Here is a 22,934-nt window from a genome sequence, read left to right as displayed (position 1 = left end):
ATATTCTGTGGTGGAGGTCAAGAAAAATATTTAACCACAGATTAAATAACTAAAGAGTGCTTTAGAGAAATCGTTTACACTAAAAACCGAAAATTACGCACAGAAATTCACTGATTACACAAACACAAATTACTTTAATTACAGGCACTTCAAACAGTACTTTATCACTTGTCTTCACTATATTCGCACTTTGTCACTTCGGTGTTTATCTCTTGATATCGCATTCAAAACTGAACTAATCGGTCGCGTTTCGGCTCGCTTATACTGGGTGGGGCAAATATTGGGTCTTCGAAAAAATAGGGTCCGATCACTGTGTCAACACTGATGCCACACCATACAGTAACTTTTAGTGGGTGTAATGGTGTTTCTTGAATAATGCGCGGATTATCAGTGCCCCAGAACCGAGTATTCTGCTTATTGACATGCCCTGAGAGATGGAAATGCGCTTCGTCACTCATAACCAATTTTGAAGAAAAATCATCCTCTTCAAGGTTGAGGTTTATAACGCGCTGGCTGTATTCTAGACGAGCTCGGTGGTTAATAGGCAGCAGCTGATGAGTCATTTGAGTTTTATACGCGAACATCTTTAAGTCTTTTAGCAATATACGTTGCAGGGTCCATCTGGAAATGCCCAATTGCGTGGCACGTCGCACAGTGGATCGAAACGGGCCGGTAGTGGACTTAGAATTTGAAAAAATGAAGTTTATTTTTTTTAATTTTTTATCATTGTATTGGATTTTTCTATTGATTATAAGAAACTACTACTATCATGAATTTTCAGATAACTTTTCAAAGTTAATTTTGTATGGAACAAAACAAAAAACAGTGAAAATCTCGTAATTCTCAAATTTTCTCATGGAATTGAGAATGAATATAATTTACTTTGCTCAATAACACGTATATTTGTCCTATTTTTACGCTTACTCTCGAGTCTCGATTTTCCCCGATTTGGTCGCAATTTCAACATTTTGTTCTCGATTCCTCACCACCCTAAGTGGTATCCCCCTTAGGCCTTAAAGCCTAACAAAATAAGTAAAACAAATTTAAAAAAATACAAACTAGCTGTTTTAATTTAATCAGTGTCCAGAATATCAACATTAGCTATTTCAAAATTTTCCTGATCGTCATCATCAAAGGGTTCTATCTCTGCCCGTTCAATGATCAAACTTTGTGCTTCTTTTGACAAGCTTTTATGTTTTCTATCAAATTTGTGTCGTTTCGTTGAAATGAGAGGGTCAGAGCTAGTCAATAAATTGTTTAAAATATCTTCATTTGTAGCTTTTCTGCTGCTTTCTAGAATGGTGTTGTCGGTACCTACGAAAGTGTTTATTTCTAGCTTCAGCAGCTTCTTCAGATAGCTGTCCAATTGGTAGTAGACTAAAACTTTCAATTATAGCTGCACCATGCATTAGAACTTAATGAACACTTAAAGGCATATAATACCAACTAATGGGTGTCCCAACTAGAACACAATTTTTAAATTTTAAATAAAACAGATATTTAAAAAAAATCGTGAAACTTTATTATATCGTAAAGTAGACAGAATGAGGTTATGTATGGAACAAGACATCGTGCTGATGGCCGCCACGGCTTTGCTGGCACACACGCGATCTTTTAATACAATTTTCAATGACCTTTTTGCATAAATGCTGCAGTATTTCATTAATGCAGCGTTCAATTTCCTCTTTTAACACTTGAGTCGTCGTCGGCTTATTCGCGTAAAGAAAAAAATCTGAAGGTGTTAAATCGCACGATCTAGGCGGCCAATTCTAGTCTCCAAAACATTTTCATGTTGTCTCTCCAATACCCAATTAACGAACTCCCTTCGCTGTCCATGGTCAGCTGGCTTCAGTTCCTGAGTCAATTGAACTTTGTATCCATGAAGATGCAAATCTTTCGTCAAAATTCGCTGCATAGTGGAGACACCAATTTTCTGAGCTCGGTGTCGAAATGAGGTGGATGTAGTTTGAGCGACATCATCACGTACAGCTGCGACATTTTCGGTCGATCGACCTGGTCGAAGGCGCGTTGTTGTCTTTACATCACTAACAGATCCAGTTTAGGCAAATTTATTCATTATTCTCTTTACAGTTGACTCTTTTGGAGCATTATTGTGACCCCAAATTGATCGCAATTTGCGAACTGTAGCCGCAAAACTTTCACCATTTTGGTAAAACAATTTCACAATGATAATGCGTTGTTCATTCGTGAAGCGCTCAATTTTTACTAACCTCGTACCTTCTTCTGGCAAACAATAACAATTGTTGAAATATCAAACAATGACACTTCGAATGGCGCCAAATTTAAAAATTTCGTTCTAGTTGGGACACCCTATATATACCAGTTGCATGGTGGCTTGAGCATATTCATGAAATTTGACTTCATCAATGTGGTAGCCCGATGAAATTGCCTCTAAAATGATTGCAAACCGCCTTATTAAGTTCTCGCTAACACCTGTTAACTCAGCAGTAATGTTTGCAAAAAATCTTCTAGCGTATTTCCATCATTGGTGGGGCCATGACCTTGTTTGACAACATCAATCAGAAGGCCCATTCTATTTTTAAGAGCATCCTGTATGTTTTTCTTTTTACTTTCCAGGATACACTTGGTGTCTCCCTTCACAGCCCATGTCTTTATCGTTAATCTGTAAGCTATATGCAAAATGCATTCCATCATTCGTATCCATATGTGCAAAGATGACAATCCGTATCTACGAAGATCTAAATCAGTCTGTTTTGACGCAATTAAGGATAAATTATTCATCTCGCTTGGAGTGGCTTTACGAATGTCGCATCTCTGAGATGAAGTGTCACATAAAATTGATGTTGCTTTTCCGTCTACCATAGTCAATATCAAAAAGTGTGAAATATTTATTTCCCCGACTTCTGTATCCATTAAATCAGCAATTTCTTGCTCAATGGCACTTTTTTCCTGCAATATGGTTACTTTGTTTTCTTTTACAAATTCGAAAAAGATTGGTCGACACCAATATGATGAATTCGGGGAATCATTTTGCCAGATAACTTGTTCGCCGCAAACGAATCTGATTGGTACTAAGCTTCCCATGAATATGCTTGAATCATCAAATTAACTTTCTGAATTGTCGTCGTCTGTTTGGATTGTTTGCTTGTAATTGGCTTGATTAGAAGCACCATCAAATCCCCACTTACTGATAAGTGTTAGTTCCTTATACTTACTGTTGATGATGAGTGGCAGCATTATTCTTCTTGTCGTTATATCCAGTAGAGCTTGTAACTTTATTTTGGCTGAGGTTTCTGTCACTGATAGCGTCTTTTGATGGATAGCATTCCATTTTCGCATGTTGCACTTGATAATACGATGGAAATATATTGTTGTCTTTTTCGTTAACCCTTTTTCTTAATGTACGAGGGTGGATTGATAAGTTTCCGGCCTGACTAAGAAAAACAAGGTTATTAAAAAAAAAAAATATTTCTCAACATAATCTCCTCCAAGGCTGATACATTTCTCATAGCGGTGTTCCAGTCTATTAATGCCATCTCTATAGACTGATTCGTCAAGCTCCTCAAAATAACAATTTACAGCTTCGATTACTTCTTCATTGTCCGCAAATCTCTTACTGCCAAGCCATTTTTTGAGGTTAGGGAACAGAAAATAGTCACTCGGGGCTAGGTCTGGAGAGTAAGAAAGGTGCGGCATCAATTCAAACTTTAGATCGTTGATTTTAGCCGTCGCAACGATTAACGTGTGTGCTGGTGCGTTATCGTGATGAAATAAGATTTTTTTCTTCGCCAGATGAGGTCGTTTAATTTTCACCTCGTGGCTCAAACGTTGCAATAAGTCTGCGTAGTATTGACCAGTGATAGTTTTACCCTTTTCAAGGTAATCAATGTATATAATACCTCTTGCATCCCAAAAAACAGTAGACACAGAGTGACACAGTAGTTGCGTTCTGGTCTCGACAACGACTTGCTGAAGTAGGCTATTACTTGCTCGTGCTAACCTTTTACTTGTGATAGTACACCTCCAATGCCAATTCCACTGGCATCTGTATCTACTACATATTCGTCATCTAGATCCGGGTAGCCTAGTATCGGAGTCTCACACAGTCGGTTCTTTAGCTCATTAAACGCATCTTCGCACTCTTTATCCCATGTGAATTGCCTCTTTTTTTTCGGTGAGTCTGTGAAGTGGTTTTGCAATATCCGCAAAAATTTTCACGAATCTTCGGTAGTAAGAACATAAGCCTAAGAAAGCACGGACTTCAGTTTTATCTTTAGGTAGTGGCCAATCTTTCACTGCAACTATCTTCTCAATGTCTGTTCGAACTCCGTCCTCCGATATAATGTGACCCAAGTCCCAAGTCTCTTTTGAAAAATAAACATTCACTTGGACTAAGTTTCAGGTTGGCTTTGTGCAGTCTGGTGAGCACCCTACTCTCACAGACACTCCACCAAGTCCATAAATATCGCGTATTTTTTTCCCGGCTTGCATTGCATTTTTATCTTTTTTGTAGTAAAATTTTGAAATGTATCGAATTTCTTCATTAGATTCACTCATCTTGACGGTATAAAAAATAAATAAAAATTACAGTCAAATTTTGTGGATTGTTTTCATAGACCACGCTCTTAAGATAACCCCACAAGAAAAAATCAGGTGGGTTTAAATCAGGGCTCCGAGGCGGCCACTCAATATCACCTCTTCGTGAAATCACCTTTTCGGGGAACAACTCGTGCAATGCTACTAAAGAGTTGTTAGTGGTGTGCGATGTGGCCCGTCTTGCTGGAACCATGTCAGCCGGTTGTAATGCTCACATTGTTGCAGTTGAGGACCAAAGAAATTGCGTATCATGTCGGCATAGCGTGCAGAAGTTACAGTCACCGCTTGTCCTCTGTGATTTTAAAAAAAATAAGGTCCAATAATGCATTTTGCCGACATAGCGATCCACACAGTTACTTTGGGGCTATGCAATGGGCGTTGATGTAATGTCTCTGGGTTAGTTTTTCCCCAAAATCGGCAATTTTGGCGATTGACGTATCCGTCCAAATGAAAATGTGCCTCGTCGCTAAATAAGATGTTGTTGAAATTGTTAAATCTCTCTAACATTACATTCACATAATTTAGTCTTGTAACGTAATCGTTTTCATGAAGAGCTTGCATAATCTGAATTTTGTAGGCCTTAGCACGTTCGGCCCAGCGCCGCCGTAAAAAGAGTCTCGCGTCGCGACACACTATTTTTTCATACAAATTGGAATGACGTTTCTTAACGTTGTGCTCTTCATGTATGCAAGCTTAAGTTTTGATTCGACAACAACGTTAATAGACGTCGACGTTATATAACGCTATGTCACAAAGTATTCGACTATTTACCATAACCAGGAAGAGATTCCATGGAAATAGTATCTGCATCGTTCGTATCTGTACTGTTCGTTTGTTTATGTGAAGTAGTTTTTCTTTGCCTATTGCGAATACTGGTATCGAAAACACTTTCAGAACTACTTGAGTGTAGAAAATTTTCAGAACAGGAAGAATGTGAGTAGCTAAGTGGGCTGTCGCTATCAGTATTTATAGGTTCTGGATCATAATCCTTGTCACTTCCGTATTCTCCGTCATCACTGAAGGGATCTGGAGTAACTTCCGGGACGAAGAATCTTCAAATACCTTCAGCTTTTTATTCATTTAAAACAATCGATTTTTGGTTACTTTAAAATAAATATATATTAGTTATTTATTTATGAATATTAATCAAAAATAAATATATGTATTACAATAAACTTAAATTCGGTCGAGCGATGTACGCGAACCAAGAGCTTCTCTTGATGCGGCGCAAAATGACTGAAGCTAGCCGCGTCCCTACTTCCCGTGACGTCTACCAACGTTCTGTGTGTGCGTATGTGAATATGTGCGGGTGTAACGGATTTTCGCAAAACGTTCCTAAAAACTGATTTGCGGCGATCTGCGGCGGTAAACTTTTGAAACTTCCAAGTGATGCGGCGCAAATATCTATTTAGTTGAATATCGTATTGACTCCCGACGTTAGGGAATGTAGTGTGAATAAATGGAAATTAAAAGCCGATGTGATTAAACCTTGTGTCAATTATGAATTTCTAAAATTAACGTCATGAGACGTTGCTGGACCGAACGTGTTAAGATGTAAATCAGATCGCATTATGCGGTGAATCTTCGCTCTAGGCAATGCCAATTGAGACTCACGCTTTCTGACGCTGAGTCGAGGCTGTCGGCTTACAGAATCTGTAACTAACCGAATGTTTCCCGGGGTTCTTGCTGTCCTTGGACGGCCATGATGGATATCTCCAATAGTGTTTCCAGTCGTGCTAAATGTCCGGATTAAATATAAGATTGTTGCATTGCTTGGAGTTTCGGCAATGTTACGCAATCGATAATGTAATCGAAATAACCGTCGAACACGAATAAGCGATCGATTGTTCTCAAAATACGCGCGCACGCAAAACGAGCGTTGCTCTACCGTGTATGGCATGATGGCAACTAAAAATTTTCACCCCTCCCCCACGCTTCGTTTTCCTCTCGCTCACATTTGAAATAGTTGGACCGTTTTGAGACACCCTGTATAATGCGAAAAGACTTTTTGCCCAACCTATTATATAATGTAAAAACCTTACCGTATCAAACGGCTTTTCATTTTTATTCAAAAATTTTAGCATGTGAAATACCCAAGACTTGATTTTTGGATTGTAAACATTTTCCGCTGCAGCACCAGCTCGCTTCGAATCTGTTATTTGTTTTAATAATTTTCTGTAGTTAATTTTAATGAGTTGATCTTTGCAATTAGGTACGTCTTTAGTTGTCGTGCCTGGTTTAATTTTCTTATACAATTCAAGGAGCTGCTCATACGCATTCGCCTTTTTCACTTTATTAATACAGTTTCCATTTGAGTTGTCCCATACCACAAGTAGTGTTTTTAATACAAGTGTGAATACTTTCAAATGTTTTTAATCGTTTGTTTGACATGCGGCGGGGCCGCCTCCAATATGTGCGTCCTCCTCTTTCGCTTGCAGAATGAATACTGAACTGACGCGATAAATATCGACCAGTCACAGTGTTGCACAGTGACCAGTACAATTCAACTAGGTAATTGGTTTGGTAATAAAGAAAATAAAACAAAAACTTGTTTAATTTTTTATTTTCTGATTCTTTTTTTAACTGTAAATTTTTTAATTCTAATTTATATTTTTGTTGAAGAAATTCTATTTCTAACTGATTTTTTAATTTCATATGTTCCACTTCTATCTCATATTTTTTTTGTGGTTGTCCAACTCTTGCCACAGCAATTTTTTTTAATGTCTTCAAGTGAAGTTTAATTTTTTCTGCTGATTGTGTAGCTGATAGGGTTCACATTCAGTGGTGACCTCAACACAAGTTTCCGTCAACCCAGCTTTTTCAGTCCAGTCCTGGATTGTTCCCGACTGATTTATATATTCAAATGTGGCATCTATACTGGACACTCTTGCCCTCTTTGGTCTCCAGCTTTCATCGACATTGTCATAACCAGTAGCAGCTAGAAAAGTTAACAGCCTAATAAGTTAAAATGTTGGTATGTCTTTTATTGGTTTGAATAAGATAACATGCAGGTCAATATAACACAAATGTTTGTACCCAATCTTTCATTTGCGGAGCATATTCGAACGATTACGGATGCTGCATTTAGGAGATTAGGGTTTGTCCTGCGAAATTTAGTTGGTCTGACGGACACTGCCACTAGGGTGCTATATTCATCATTAGTAAGGCGGCCTTACTAAGGCCAATTCTGGAAACCAGCTGCGTCATATGGGGACCATACGAATTACGAAAGGTATTATGGGGATATGATTGAAAGAGTGTTGTAGTTCCTGAGAAAAAACTGTGTAGATGTGTGAACAAATACCTATCACGGAATGACAACACAATTCACTTACTATTTATTATTATAAGAGAGGGACACTTGATTTGTACGAAGAAACTTCATAAAATTAACAAACCCTAAAAGTTATATAATTCTAAAATGTCGTTATGCCATCGCGTTTTTGCACACGCCTAACGCAATCTATTGCTCTAACAAAAAATTACTAATTAATTAGACAATATGTGTTGACTAGTGATAAAAGCATTAAAAAAAAATTGGGTTAAAATGTGACATGTGCCCTTTTAGTATTTAGACATTCAAATGTTATAAATACATTTACTTTTACTATGTCGGTTGTTGTTAAATAGAATTTGTATATAAACTCATAAATAGTGGGAAACTTAATTTGAATGTGTAATGTTCGAAACGCAGTATTAAATGCATATTTTTAAATCTTTTAAAACATTCAACATTTAATAGGGATGTCGGAAATGCAATAAAGTATCGATATATATTGTATCGATAATTTTTGAATATATCAATATCGATATTGATATTTTTATTTAAATATATCGATGTGATAGGAAAAAAAAATATTTGGCCTAATCTACTTCAATCATCTTACATTACTAGATAAATACTAATCAATAGACATCATTTTTAAATTTTTTAAATCAAGGACAACAATAAAAAATATTAATTATTTATTAATCAAACCAATATTTATCTGATACAGACATAAGAAAAACTCTTTGATTTACATGCTCGGCTGTAAGCCGACTTCTGTTATTGGGTACTGCGAGATTTACAGCAGATGCCACTCTCTCTGAGGAAACCGAGGACGCAGGCGATATCAAATACTTTAGAGCTATGTCGGAAAGGACTGGAGTAAAATGACGACAATCAAACCAGAATTTTGTAGGATTCTCTTTTCTGGGTATTATAGGCTGATCTAGATATTGCTTTAGTTCGCTAGGCATACCATCACTGGTTGAAAGTAAACTGGAGGTTGCTGCAGAAATATCTATCATAATTTTTTCATGTCCGGACCACAACGACGGCGAAGAATTTTCTGAATTTGGAATTATGGTAGTGGTTGTGGGTCTGAGTTCAGGCGAAAGTTGTCCTCTACGTCTATGTTCTAAACGTATTTCTTTTGATAATGCGGTTATTGTTGGGTTATAAGTGTGCAGCGGTAGTCGCGTGCAGCAGTCCAGTTTATTAATAATTGACAATATAAAAACATAACAAGACCATAGCAACGCCAACTTTTAAATAACGAACTATGACGATATAATATGTATGCAAATTACCAAAGAGTTTCCTTTAATACACCCCCTTGATTTGCATACACATTTAACAACAAATATGTACTAAATAGTCATTACAAAAATATACAGACATGCAATCTTAATCTACACCTAACATTGAGATGCAGCGGTAATGTTTCTGTCTTTGTAAAGCTTTTGTTAGCACATCCGCCGCCATCTCCTCGGTAGACACATACGATAATTGTATGTCAGTATTCTCCCTTAAAACACTTCTTATAAAATAATATTGAATATCGAAGTTTAGTTCGGGCGTGGAAGACTGGATCCTCCGATAGAAATAAGGCACCTTGATTATCGCAGTACAACACTATGTTCCCGAAATCGCGCAACCCTATCTCTTTCATAAGACTATTCAGGTAAACTGCCTCTTTTATCGCCAAATTTAAACTAATATATTCGGCTTCGCACGTTGAAGTTGCTACGCATTTCTGTTTCTGGGATTTCCATGAAATCGCAGCCCCTCCTAACAAAAAAACATACCCGGAGTATGACTTCCTATCTATAGGACAATTTGCCCAGTCAGCATCCGAATAACCAATTAAGCTCTTACCTGTTTTTCGATAAATCAGTCCATAATCGGCTGTCCTCTTAAGATAACGAAGTAATCTTTTCACCGCATTCCACTGTATCTGTCCAGGATTATCACAAAACGCTGCTAATCTTGTCACGGCGTGTGTGATATCCGGACGAGTTCCTGCTGAAAGATAAATCAAGCTTCCGATTAATTCTCTATATGGACATTCCTTCTCCAGCGGAATTTGTGAACCATCGGGTCTAAAATTCACCTCCATCGGCGTGGTCACTGTTTCTTTACAATTCTCCATGCCGAATTTTATCATCAAATCATTAATATATTTTTGTTGTGACAGTTTCGTGGCATACTCATTTTTGACAATGTCAATGCCTAAAATATATTTCGCCAGTCCATAGTCTTTTAAATCAAACTCTTTGGAAAGTTCATCTTTGAAAGATTGTATGAGACCTTTATTGCGTGAAACTATCAGTAAATCATCAACATAAACCGCTAAGTATATAGACGTATCAATGGAGTTACCGTCCAAATAGTAGAGACACGGTTCCTTCAAAGACTGTTTAAAATGCATTGACTTCAATTTATTGTCAAGTCTTTTGTTCCATTGACGTCCAGCTTGTTTCAAGCCATACAGTGATTTCTTCAATCGACATACATCTCCACCTGTCTTCAGATCATTTAACATCTTACGAGCCTGCTCTTTTAAGCTTTCGTCTCTTTCTTCTTTAATAATTCTACCTAAGCACTCTGTCAACAATTCTGGAACCTCCATATAAATTTCCTCGTCAAGATATCCATTCAGATATGCAGTATTGATATCCAACTGGTGTATCTCCATGTCTAATTCAACCGCGAGCGCTGTAAGCAGTCTTACCGTGTCTAGTCGGACGACAGGTGAAAAAGTGTTTCGGTAATCGATGCCATATCGTTGACTGTAGCCCTTGGCTACCAACCGTGCTTTCTTCTTCTCGGTTTTGTCAACGTTAAGCTTCGTTGTCAATACATATCGGCATCCTACCGCTTTTCGATTTCTCGGCTTTTGAACAATTTCCCATGTTTCATTTTTTACAAGACTTTTGACCTCAGACAATATTGCTTCCTCCCATAGAGCACGTTCAGCGCTACTTAGGGCATCCCCTAAGGAAGTTTCCACAGTCAACGCAACATCCTCAGGTAAAGTTTCTTCTGCACGGCCATTATTATCATTGGGTATCATTTTATAGACCTTCTTAGGTCGGCCAACTTGGCCTTTCTGAAGTTTTGGTCTTCCGGGACCTCTCTTATACGTTACCTCTGTATCAGCTTGCGCTATTTCACTATCTTCCTCATGACATAGAGAAGGTGAACCAAGGGGTGAATCAGTCGTCTCCACGATCATTTCTCGAGTTCCTGAATAAGATGTACTTGGTATTACGTCCACCTCTACATATTTCGGCTTCGGTGTATCAACATCAGCAGAAAATTGATCTAGCTGAAAAGGATCATGAGTAATTGCCGATTTCCTGTCATCATTAGTATCGAGCCTCGTCTTGCAGAATTTCACATCCCTAGCTATAATGGTTTTATGGTCTACTGGTATCCATACCTTATATCCCTTTTGGTTCATTGGATATCCAATAAATATTCCATTGACACTTCTGGCAGCAAATTTGTCCTTGGTTGGACTCTTGTCTAGAACATAAACTTCAGCTCCAAACTTCTGAAGATACTCAATCTTCACTGGAGAGCCAAACCACTTCTCGTACGGAATTGTACCACCCAAACTACTCGTGGGACAACGATTCCTAATATGACATGCCACCAATACAGCATCTCCCCAAAAACCTGCTGAGAGATTAGATGAAAGTAACATACACCTAGCCATTTCAACTAATGTCCTGTTCATTCGTTCTGCTACGCCATTCTGCTGTGGGGTTTGAGGTATAGTCAGTCTTCTTATTATCCCCTCTTGTTTCAGGAATTGATCAAACTTATTATTACAGTATTCTCCACCGTTATCAGTTTGTAAATACTTTATTCTCTTAGCGGTAAGGTTCTCAACATAGCTCTTGTATTCTTTGAAACATTCCAGAACACCACTCTTACTCTTCAGTAAGTAAACTTCGCACCATCTAGTACAATCGTCAATAAACGTGACAAAATATTTTGCACCACCGACAGTTTCATTTCGAATTGGCCCAACTACATCGGAATGGATGATGGACAGTTTTTCGTCACATGGTCCACTCGACTTGGAAAATGGGAAAGAAGTCATCTTACCCTGCACACAATACTTACAGTCGTATAAAATATTTATATTTGACATATCAACTTTAATGCCCACATGACCTAATACTTTTATTAAATCCTTCACATTTAAGTGACCTAAACGTTCGTGCCAGGATAGTAAATCGTTCTTAGTTTCGGAAATCGCAGAAACAGAAGCATGGCCCTCCCGCATATAATAAAGGTTGTTTTTTCGATCTGCTATGAACTTAATATTCCCTTCAGAATCGGTTACATAAGCTGAATCTTTCTTAAAAGTTACATTAAAACCTTTGCTTGTAATTTTAGATACGGAAATTAAGTTGCATCGCAAATCGGGAACATATAAAGTGTCTGATAGTTTTATCGGAACCTCCCCATTCAAACTCACAGTTCCTTTACCTTTTGCAAATGTACTCACATTGGTGGCCAAACTTAACTTACTACTGCAATTTGTCAAGGTGTCAAATTTTCCTTTCGATCTACAAAGGTGCGATGTACACCCACTATCTATGAGCCAGTTTCCTCCACATCCCGAACCAATCACTCCGTTACACTCTGAAACAGATAGAACACATGAGTTAAAATTCTCACTAGCACCTAACTCACTAAAGAGTAAAATAATAGATGCAAGATCATTATTTATATTTATGTCCATGTCTAGTAACTTTTCTTTGGCTTCAAAGAAGCTTAACAGATATTCACGCATGTCGTCCTCCTCACACATCTTGTGTAATATGAGCTGCTTTAACAGTGTCGCTTTCTTAGCGGGACCCGAAGACGCGAAGATGCTTTCTAATTTGAACCAACATTCTCGCGACGTACTCGTCCCCTTAATGTGTCGTAGCTCACCTGGACTAATTGAGAGAATAATCTCCGCTCTCGCCTTTGCATCCGCCGCTTCCCAAAGCAACGCCTCTGCTGGCTCAGCTGGCTTCTTAATGCTACCATCCACATAGCCCCACACATCGCTCTTGATCAATAGAGCATGGGCCTGGATTCGCCATGAGTCGTAATTATCACGGCTTAGTAATTCTATCCGCACACTCGCCATCGTTACTAGGTTAAGCACTCTAGTTCCCCCTTTTTTTTTTTTATTAATTTACTAGACCATGACTGGGCCCATAACCTTTGTTGGGTTATAAGTGTGCAGCGGTAGTCGCGTGCAGCAGTCCAGTTTATTAATAATTGACAATATAAAAACATAACAAGACCATAGCAACGCCAACTTTTAAATAACGAACTATGACGATATAATATGTATGCAAATTACCAAAGAGTTTCCTTTAATAGTTATTGCAGTGGAAACAGCTAGTGCTGAATTAAAATGAATACGCTTAAAGCGAGGGTCTAAAATTGTTGCTATAGCAAGATGTAAATGTCGCTCTAGTGGTTCTAGTTTGGCAATAACTAAGTTTAGCAAACTCTTCTGAACAGCAACACCAAATTCAGTGAAAGGTTTTACTTCTTCAAGTCCTTTCTGAAGTAAGTTTGCAATGGGAATCGCCAAACTAGAAGTCACGTACTGATCGCCGCTAATTTCTTCAGTAGCTTGCTTAAATGGGGTAAGCAATATTATCAGATCTAGTATGACACTTAACTCTGAAGAAGTTATCATATCAGGTGCATTCCGCCTAGTTGCTAAAATCTTAGCCACAATAGCTGATAATGTATTGAATCTTTCCAACATATCAAGACAAGAATTCCACCTTGTGCTTACTGATTGTATAAGTGTTAATACTTCTCCCTCTTTCTTTTGTCCCTCTTGTTCTGCTCGCAAATCGTCCATTGCGTTCACAGATTGTTTAAAATATGTAACAATGGCTTTGACACGATTGGCAATTTCAAGAACTGGTGCATTATCTCTTGTTGCGCCATCCACTATTAAATTCAGCAAATGCGCCATGCAAGGAATTCTTTTTCCATCTTCCAAAAATTTCTTCACTGCAGCAACCATGTTAGCACCACCATCAGTGGTAATTGATAAGATGCAATCCTTTTCTATTGTAAACTCGTCGGTAATATTTTCAAAGCATTCTTTTATATAATCAGCTGTGTGCGCCTGCAGGAAAGAAGACCAATATTAGTCCACTTTATTAAATTTATTATAATTAACTATTTATTTTATTTTTTATAATTTGATGCATTTATTTTATACTTTACTTACCTGATACATTCTTCGTGCTGTCAATGTCACCATCTCATGCTCAGGAGTGCAGTTATTAGCTGTGTTAAGAAAATGTGCTGTCACTACGATGAAACTTCGTGTCGAGTTAGTAAGAGTTAATATATCACTTGTTAAAGCAATATTATTTATCACACTTAATTTTTGTTTTAAAATGGCTTTGGTAGTGGCGTATCGTTGTTCCATGAGGCCAGTTATCTGGAATGAGAAATGAATAATAAAATAACATTTAAAAATAAAAAGGATAAGATAATAATTATTTAATATTATAGTTCGCTTACAGTAGTTCGTGATGGAATTTTATAGCGTGGACAAATGACGCTCATAAATCTTTTCAATCCTGATTTTTCTACACAAGATAGAGGCATGTTGTCTTTGCAAATCATGTAGATCAAAGCTTGATTTATTTGGCTAGTTTTATGACCCCCTGCTAAATTGAGAAAAATAATAAAATTAGAACATCCTCATAGAACTAAAATGTAAACAATACAGTAATCTAATATAAAAAAAAAATACCTTCATAGCTTGAACTTCTTTCAAACATATCTATGAGTGTAGTCTGTTTCCACAAGTCTTTACTCTGACCATCTTTGGAGGATTCAGTCTGAAAAAAATTATTGAATATTTTGTATATATTTCATTACACTTGTCGTCATAAATAGTATTAAGGTTAAGTGAAAACACCAAAATTTTAATTTATCGATATCGATACTTTTAGTAATTACACATCATTAGTTGACTGGTTATTGGTTATGAACAATTGATATTTAGATTCTAAAGCTACGTTTGATCTTTCACAAATAAAATACTTACACCAGTATCATCGTAAATCGCAATTTCAGACAATTCCATGAAGTTATAGAGCTAGTTCAGACATGGCGGAATCCGTGCGGATGCAAATCGCGCGGTTCTAAACGCAAGTGTTCAGACAGACGCGGATGTAAATGCGGAGTGCCGTAATCCGCATAGAGTGACAGCGTTCTAGTCCAATCATGGAAGTCGAAGAAGCAATATGTGTGTACTTGTTGCTCCGTAAAAAAGAAAGAAAGAAGAAACGGCAGTATTGGGTGCATCCAATATTACGTGATCGGCTCACCCATGGTCAGTTTCTGACTTTATATCCAAAATTAAGAAGTTTTGAACCAAAATTCTTTAATTATTTGAGAATGTCGATAAATTCATTTGATGAATTATTAGAAATGATCAGTGAACAAATTGCATCTAATGATACCCATATGAGGTCAAGCGTGGCCCCAGAAGAAAAACTCGTGATTACATTAAGGTAAGATATTTATTTTATACATCAGAATATATGTTTTGTACTATAGAAGACTGTGAGTCGTCAGTGCTATTGCATGATAAAGGCGATGGAGACTCTCCTGGTACGATTGTAGAATATCCTGTAAAATATCCTTGTGGGTTTGAATATTGTTGGTTTTGCCAAAATACTTCATTAGGCGTGTTCTGCTGGCTCGTGATATGAATAGGCGCTGGTAATTTCTGCCATTTCTGTATTACCTGGAGTAATTCAATTTTAGTAGCCAAACGCTTATTTTCTGGAACTTTTTTTAACTCTTTATACAATGACATACAAAAAAGCTTATCATCATCATCTTGCTTTGACATACTTTCTTGTAATTGTCTCTGTATTTTATCCCTTGATTCAATGCTATTTTCTAATATGTCAGCCAATCGCTCTTCTGAAGTAATTTTAGTCTTCTTCCTTTTATTGGGTACTGGTTGTATTTCACGTGCATTAACAAAATTATCTTGGTTTTGGTCAATGTTTTGAATTCCTTCATTTTTGGCTTCATGTATGTTTGATGTCGTTTCTTTGTTTTCTACTGTCTTCTGAAGAAAAGAAAGCCGGTCAAAATACATGTATTTTGAACCTTTACATGCACCAGAACCAGAAGGAATTGATTTGCCTTTCTTGAATTCCTTATTATAAGCATCCCGTATATTCTTCCACTTTTTTTGTAAAGTTACACCTGGAACAGAAATCAGTATTTTTAACAAAATTGTAGACTTATAAATACAGGAGCGGTCAAATATTTGAAGACACTCAAAAATTTGAAAAATTTAAAATAAAATAATTGACACTCATTATTTTAAACTAGCTGGTGCCCGCGACTTATAATTAATAAATGAAAAGTTTGCAACTTTGTTAACAAAACGATACAGATCAAGATTATATTGTTTCAGATATCTGGGTACTGGTTGTTCCTTTGGAGAACTGCATTACAACTTTCGTCTTGGCAAATCTACAATTACAGGAATTGTCCGTGAAGTATGTGAAGCTCTGTGGGAAAAAGTCGCAAAAAATGTCATGCCTGAACCCAGCGAAGATATATGGAAGAAAATAGCTACAGATTTTGAAAAATATGCAAATTTCCCCAATTGCATTGGCGCCATAGATGGCAAGCATATAAGGATTACAAAACCCAATGATTCTGGATCTTTGTATTATAATTACAAAACTTTTTTTTCCATAGTGCTGTTGGCACTTTGTGATAGTAACTATTGTTTTTCTTTCATAGATATTGGATCATATGGAAAAAGTAGTGATTCTGCAATTTTTAAAAATTCGGTATTTTATAAAAGATTAATAGAAAAGTCATTACACATACCAAAACCTAAACCAATATCTAACACAGATCCTACGCCATTGCCATACGTCATAGTTGGCGATGAAGCGTTTGGTTTATCCGAAACTGTAATGCGACCCTATGCAGGTAGAGGGCTATCATACGAAAAAAATATATTTAATTACAGGTTATCAAGAGCTCGACGTTATATTGAATGCACTTTTGGAATTCTGGCAAACAAGTGGCGCATTTTTCATAGGCCTATAAACGTTAATATAGACTTTGCCGAAGACATAATAAAGGCCTGTTGTGTGCTACACAATTTTGTTAGAACTAGAGATGGTATACAGTTTGAAGATACTTTATATACTGGGCCAATGAGTAATCTTAATACATTACATGCAGGAAGGGGTACACCGTCATCATTAAATATTAGAGACAAATATGCTAATTACTTTGTAAATGAGGGTCGTGTAGAATGGCAAGACACAAAAATATAAAAACTTGAGAGGTGTCAAGGGACACCCGGATAGAACGAAGTTGACCTCACTGGAGGCGAGTACTAGAGGCGAGTAGCGAGGCGTGGTGTTTGCGTGCGTGAGAATCGTGAGATTTTTCCCGCGCCCGATACTTACCTCCAATCACAATAACAACATTTTTATATAGTTTAGTTATTTGGGGTGGACTGTCAATTACAAAATATGTAAACTACCCTGATAAATGTAAAATTAAATACATACTGACCAAAAAGAACCTTTTTTTCCAAAGAATCCTCATTTTCTCCAAAAATATCCACCAGCTCCTGCCAAGCTCCGTTTCTAATAATTTTATTGGAATATTCTGCACATTGGATGTCCCACAAAGCAGGTCTCTTTTCCACCTCATCGATGAATAGCTCGGTGTCGAAGCGATCCATTGTCACCGTCCGATACGCGCGGCTTCCGCAGAGCAACTGAACGCGCTCTAGGTACGTCAAGTAAATAGATCCGAGCGGCAACCGCGCGAATTCATTTTCTAGCGGTTGAGTGGCGGTAGCCGCGCGGTTTGTCAATCCGCGCGGACAGGTATGAACGAATTTATAGGCGCTAATGTAAATAAGATCCGCGCGGTCTAACCGCGCGATTTGCATCCGCACGGATTCCGCCATGTCTGAACTAGCTCATATTCTATCTCAGCAGGTTTATTAGTATTGGTAATAGTTGAATTAGTAGACGAAACAGGTGAACTAGTTCTTGTTATTGGTGTAATATTCACTTCACTTGACCTTGAGTTTTTATTTTTAAGTTGCAAAAACGCATGGTGATGCTTATTTTTAAGATGTGTAGATAAATTCGTCGTATTGCCACTGGTTTTATATATTTTCCCACACACATTACATGAAACGTTTTGTCTGTCTATTTTTTTGAAAAAGTTCCATACAACACTAGACATGACTGGAATTCTCGAATTATTTTGTTCACATACGTGAATTAATTATTGATTTAATTAGTTAGATTGTTTGAGAACTATAATCAACTCAAATGCAGGCAGAAATACGCTCGCGTTGAGGTTATAATACGGATAACAGATGGACGGATAGTTGAAGCACAGACACTGACACTGAAATGACATTGACAGACAGAGTTGCCAACTTAAAATCCAACTTAAGTACCAAATTAAAACGCAGTAAATCAAGTCGACCAAAGACAAAAAAAATGTAATTTGTTAAAAAATGTTAGTATAAAAAAAGTATTCTTTTTTAGGATTTTTTAATTATAAAAAATATCGATTTTTATACCTTTTCAATACTTGTAATTTTATATCGATACATCGAAACATTAAATATCGCTCAAAAATATCGATACATTGAAAAAATAATATCGATATATCGATATTTTTTCGACGAGCCTAACATTTAAGACATTAATTATAAATCTGTCTGAAACATTGTCGATCATGTGGTCGAGACCATACATTTTGTCTTCTTCTTTAAGTAAATGAGACCCGCTGCTACTCCATTTTTCAGGTGTGATATGTTGAAGTCCTTCAAAAAGTTTTTTTACTTTGTCATTTTAAAGGTTTTGTTATTTCTTGCAACATATCCTTTAGCATGCGCCCATACAAACTCAATGGGATTTAGCTCGCAATGGTATGGGGGCAGACGTAAAACAATTATCCCATGTTGCGCTGCCATCTCGTCATCAACATACTTATCGCAATGTTCTTGTTTGTGCTGCCGTTCAATGTCTATAAGAGGAACTTTAACCATTGTTGCTTCGAATGAAATATTTTTGCTAGCCACTCTTGTATTCGATTCAGAGTTTAAACTGCAATGGACTGCTAAGTCGGGTGAGATGAGATTGGGATAAGAGTTGCACCCGGTACGACGTCTGAATGCGAACTAAATTAAGTGAATATACTAAAATATAATGAATACACTAGCAAATTTACGGTAGGATATTTTGGTGCTCAATGGTTCGTTCTGTTTCAAGATTTCAATTATTTTTTAAATTGTCGAATGTCTTCTAAACTATTCGAATCAAGATCATGACTTGAAAATGTTTAGATAGATATATTAACATTTCTAATGCCTCAAATTGTGAACTAACTTATGTTACTAGACAAGCTTTTATGGGAATAGACCTGAAAATCTTGTTTTTATTTTACAACCCTCGATAACGCTCAACCAACCCGCATTCGATAACTTTGTTCATTTATTTATTTATTTCGTAACCCTACAGCTAACATAAATTATATATAATAACAAACAGTTACACTGAAAATATAGCCAGAGATGGAATACAAAATACATTACAACAAAAAGGTTCAAAAATTTACAAAATCAAACAAACAAAAACAAATTATTCAATACATTCAACTAAATAATACCTAATTTGGCTGTGTTGTGTAATGGTGTAAAAGTGAGGGTACGTGAAGGTGTGTATGTGGGGTATGCTCACGATGCAGGTGATTTAATTTGACGATGTGTTACTTCTTTATTATGTTAGCCTTAGAGCTGATCTCATTCTTTCGTTTCGACACAAACACTTTGCATCCCATATAAACAACATCTGCTCAAGCCTTTTTTAATAATTCAATTTAAAAAAAAAACGCTATATTCACATGTGACAGATCGCAAAGTAATTTTATGTTGCATTCTGTTCACCAAAAAGAATAATATTTATTCGGTGATGATAATTCCAGCCAATGATTCCTACATGGTGATAAAGTTGTTCGACAAATTCTTGTGTTAGGAATCGTCTTACATAAATCATCTTTTAAGTTGAAAGTGGAAATTGTCAACAGGCGACGCCAAATCACTGGGTAGTTGTACAGATATCAAATTTAACTCTGATCTTAGCTGTTTTGGAGATATCAAATGAAAATCTAATTTACCACTGCAAATATCCGTCACTGTATCTAATATGAAGTCTTGTATTTTTCTGAGGTTTATAATAAGTTGTTAGTTATAAATTCTGAGGTTATATAACGCGTCGTAAATGTTCAGACATTGAAAGATCGAATTTTCCTTACATTTCAATACATTTTTATTAGTACCAGAATCCTGAGACGACAAGCTTTCATTAGATGTGAGTTGACTTTCCGGTCTTACAGGATTTCTTTCAAATTGGGAACCAGAGGAGGTGGAGTATCCCGTGTAATTATGTGATAATTATATGACTTATATAGTTTCTCCTTTGGCTTCTAGTTTCCAATATTCTGTTTTGTAAAGTCACCCTATAGTGACAACAGAAATCACTTGTCTTTACCAAGAGGAGGTGAAGGTTGTCTCGCTTTTTGCAGTTAATCGTTCAATCGCATGGTTAATGTTTCATTCAAAATATCATCGCTATCACTTTAGCGCTTTCGAGGTCCTTTTTTAACATTATATTTGTTGTTATTGTTAATTGAACTGTTGGTGGCGGACACATCTAAGACGGAGAGTTTATTTATTTATTTATTTATTGGAAACTAAACAGATACATCACTATACAGAAAAATAAAAATAAAATTGAACTCCGGGAGTGCCGGCAGAAGTGAAAACTTCAATATTAACGTTGTGTTTAATTATAAGTATAAAAGTACTATCATTTATGAGGTAGAATACAATGTTTATTTATTGCGCTATCGTACACAAATATGACAATTTATATGTTGTTATTTATAATATTATATCGTTATTTATATATTACATTAAATTTTATCTCTCAGAAAAATCAACTTCCATCCATAATTTCGACGACTTTTACACCATCGTTATTATCAGAATCATCATCGCAAATTTTTACAACTGATACAATTGGTTTATGATAACTGAAGTAAGAAACAAACAGTTTTGATTCGAACCTATTTAAGTGTCTAATAAAGACCGCATCAATAGTAGTTTTGTATTTCGTTGTGCTAAAATTGCGATCATTTGACATAGTTAAACCAAATTCATTATTTAAAAATTCAATTAATGATTGATTTTTATCGTCTGCAAAGTTTATATTGAAATCTCCACTTATTAATGCTATAAAGTATAAACATATTACAAATATTACATCTATTATGTGTCAATACAGACTAGATCGAAACCTAATCTTATTATTAAAATTATATTTATTACTATTATTATTATTCGTTTTTTTTACGTTTTACTACTCAGCTTATAGCTGGTTTTCTTGACGGCAGTTACGGGCTAAAGCCAAGTAAGAGTTTTTCATCTAGTAATTTATAAAGTACTTACTCATTTTCTTTCACTACTTCATCATCACTTTTTTCATTAATAGATTCACTTTGTTCGATTTCCATAATTTAAACAATTCACATTTACGAATACACAACAGTGTATTTACTACACAACAGTCAAGCAATCAGCTGTCACCATCCTTGGATACGCGTGGGACGCTGTATATAAACACACACGGTCATTCGCGCAAGAGCCCTGTGCCGCCTAAACAGAGCAGCACACTCGGGCACGGTAGAAAGAGTGGGAGATACTAGTTCCTCTCCCTTCCCCTCGATCTTACGCTTTTTCGATCAGCATCACGTGACCCTGACGCGAGTTTGAAAGTTTTTACCCATACAAAAAAAAGTGCTCAGCGCCGCTAAAGAAGTTTTTACTTCAATAAATGTAAAACATAAAATAAATAGACACATTGGACATATCCTCAAAAAAAGTTTCACTAATAAAAAATACAATACAAAGTAAGACAATACAAAACATGACAGCAAAATTTAACACTAAACTAGCAGCTACAAAAAAAAAACAAGGACGACACAAAGCTTAAGATATTAAGAGTTTTAACTTATTCTTAAATGAAGCAGTAGAGGAGTGCGAAAAAGGGTCGATGTTAGTGATGGAATCCAAGGTGGAACACATCCTGTGAAGAGGCTCACGGAACCCAATGTTGGTTCTGGGAGTCGGATTTCGGGATCGGGAACTGGATTAATTGCACTGGATTCATAAGTAGACCGCGAATCCAGTTACTGGACTGGAATGCTTCCTGGATTCAGTTCATTCCAGTGCCGGTTTACATTTTTCTTTTTGTTTGCAAACCCGCCATTAAAACCAAGGCCGGCGGGCCGGCGGCTTCTGTGTGTAGATAGCTTAACGACACAAACGTGGAGAAGCTATTATCGAATGACAATATGGATGCCTATTTGAAGGGCTAGTTGATCTAGTTCGTACAGTAGGAAATTAAACACTCCAATGATGACTTGATTCACTGTAATTCAGACACTGATTTAACGTCAACTGTATAACTTCAAACTTGAACAAAGGAATTGCCCGTGCGCATGTGTTACAACCACTTTTATCATCTATTCCCCACTCCGACTCGACTTTCCCACTTCGGGCAGTTATTCGAGTCAATTCGTAACAATTCACGAGGGCGCTGTTCCATGGCATGACACTCGTATCACAATATTACTTGAACGAAATACTTAGTATAATAAATTGCACTTACCATCAGATAATTGAGTTTCTTTCAAAACGTTCACCCAAGCTGCATCTTTAACGTCTCCACTCGACAACAATTGATGCTCAACTACCTTGTACTCTTAACAAACAAAGAGCCGCGCGTCATGTTGCGCGCCAGCTGGCAACGTCGCGCGCTGTTGTGCAACGTTGCTGAACTAATGAGCGTCACATGACGCGCACCAAATGTTGCCTAGTGGAAACGCGGCTTAAGGAGATAGGAGGAATAAAATTAATATTTATGAATTTATAATACTATGAAACAATTAAAGA

General features: G+C 36.7%; 3 protein-coding genes and 1 long non-coding RNA gene across 4 annotated transcripts in view; 2 read left to right on the top strand and 2 right to left on the bottom strand.

The window, feature by feature from the left end:
- The window catches only part of LOC125061450 (zinc finger protein 43-like), a 343,312-nt gene that overhangs the window by 186,256 nt on the left and 134,122 nt on the right, over positions 1 to 22,934 (top strand). The window lies entirely within an intron of this gene.
- LOC125061469 lies at positions 14,285 to 14,991 on the bottom strand. Its single transcript, XR_007119046.1, has 4 exons — positions 14,946 to 14,991; positions 14,649 to 14,736; positions 14,414 to 14,562; positions 14,285 to 14,330 (listed from the first exon to the last, which is right to left on the bottom strand). It is a non-coding gene; the product is annotated as an uncharacterized LOC125061469 (long non-coding RNA).
- On the top strand, positions 14,998 to 17,230 carry LOC125061458 (protein ALP1-like). The gene is made up of 2 exons (XM_047666928.1): positions 14,998 to 15,414; positions 16,338 to 17,230. The coding sequence occupies exons 1-2, from the start codon at positions 15,125 to 15,127 to the stop codon at positions 17,218 to 17,220; spliced, it is 1,173 nt and encodes a 390-aa protein (XP_047522884.1). The 5' UTR covers positions 14,998 to 15,124; the 3' UTR covers positions 17,221 to 17,230.
- LOC125061461 lies at positions 15,405 to 17,880 on the bottom strand. Its single transcript, XM_047666933.1, has 2 exons — positions 17,465 to 17,880; positions 15,405 to 16,123 (listed from the first exon to the last, which is right to left on the bottom strand). The coding sequence occupies exons 1-2, from the start codon at positions 17,865 to 17,867 to the stop codon at positions 15,429 to 15,431; spliced, it is 1,098 nt and encodes a 365-aa protein (XP_047522889.1). The 5' UTR covers positions 17,868 to 17,880; the 3' UTR covers positions 15,405 to 15,428.

Source organism: Pieris napi, chromosome 23 (genome assembly GCF_905475465.1).
Source record: "Pieris napi chromosome 23, ilPieNapi1.2, whole genome shotgun sequence".
NCBI classification, from domain to species: Eukaryota; Metazoa; Arthropoda; class Insecta; order Lepidoptera; family Pieridae; genus Pieris; species Pieris napi.
The sequence above is the reverse complement of the archived record's forward strand: the minus strand, read 5'-3'. Positions and strand labels throughout refer to the sequence as shown.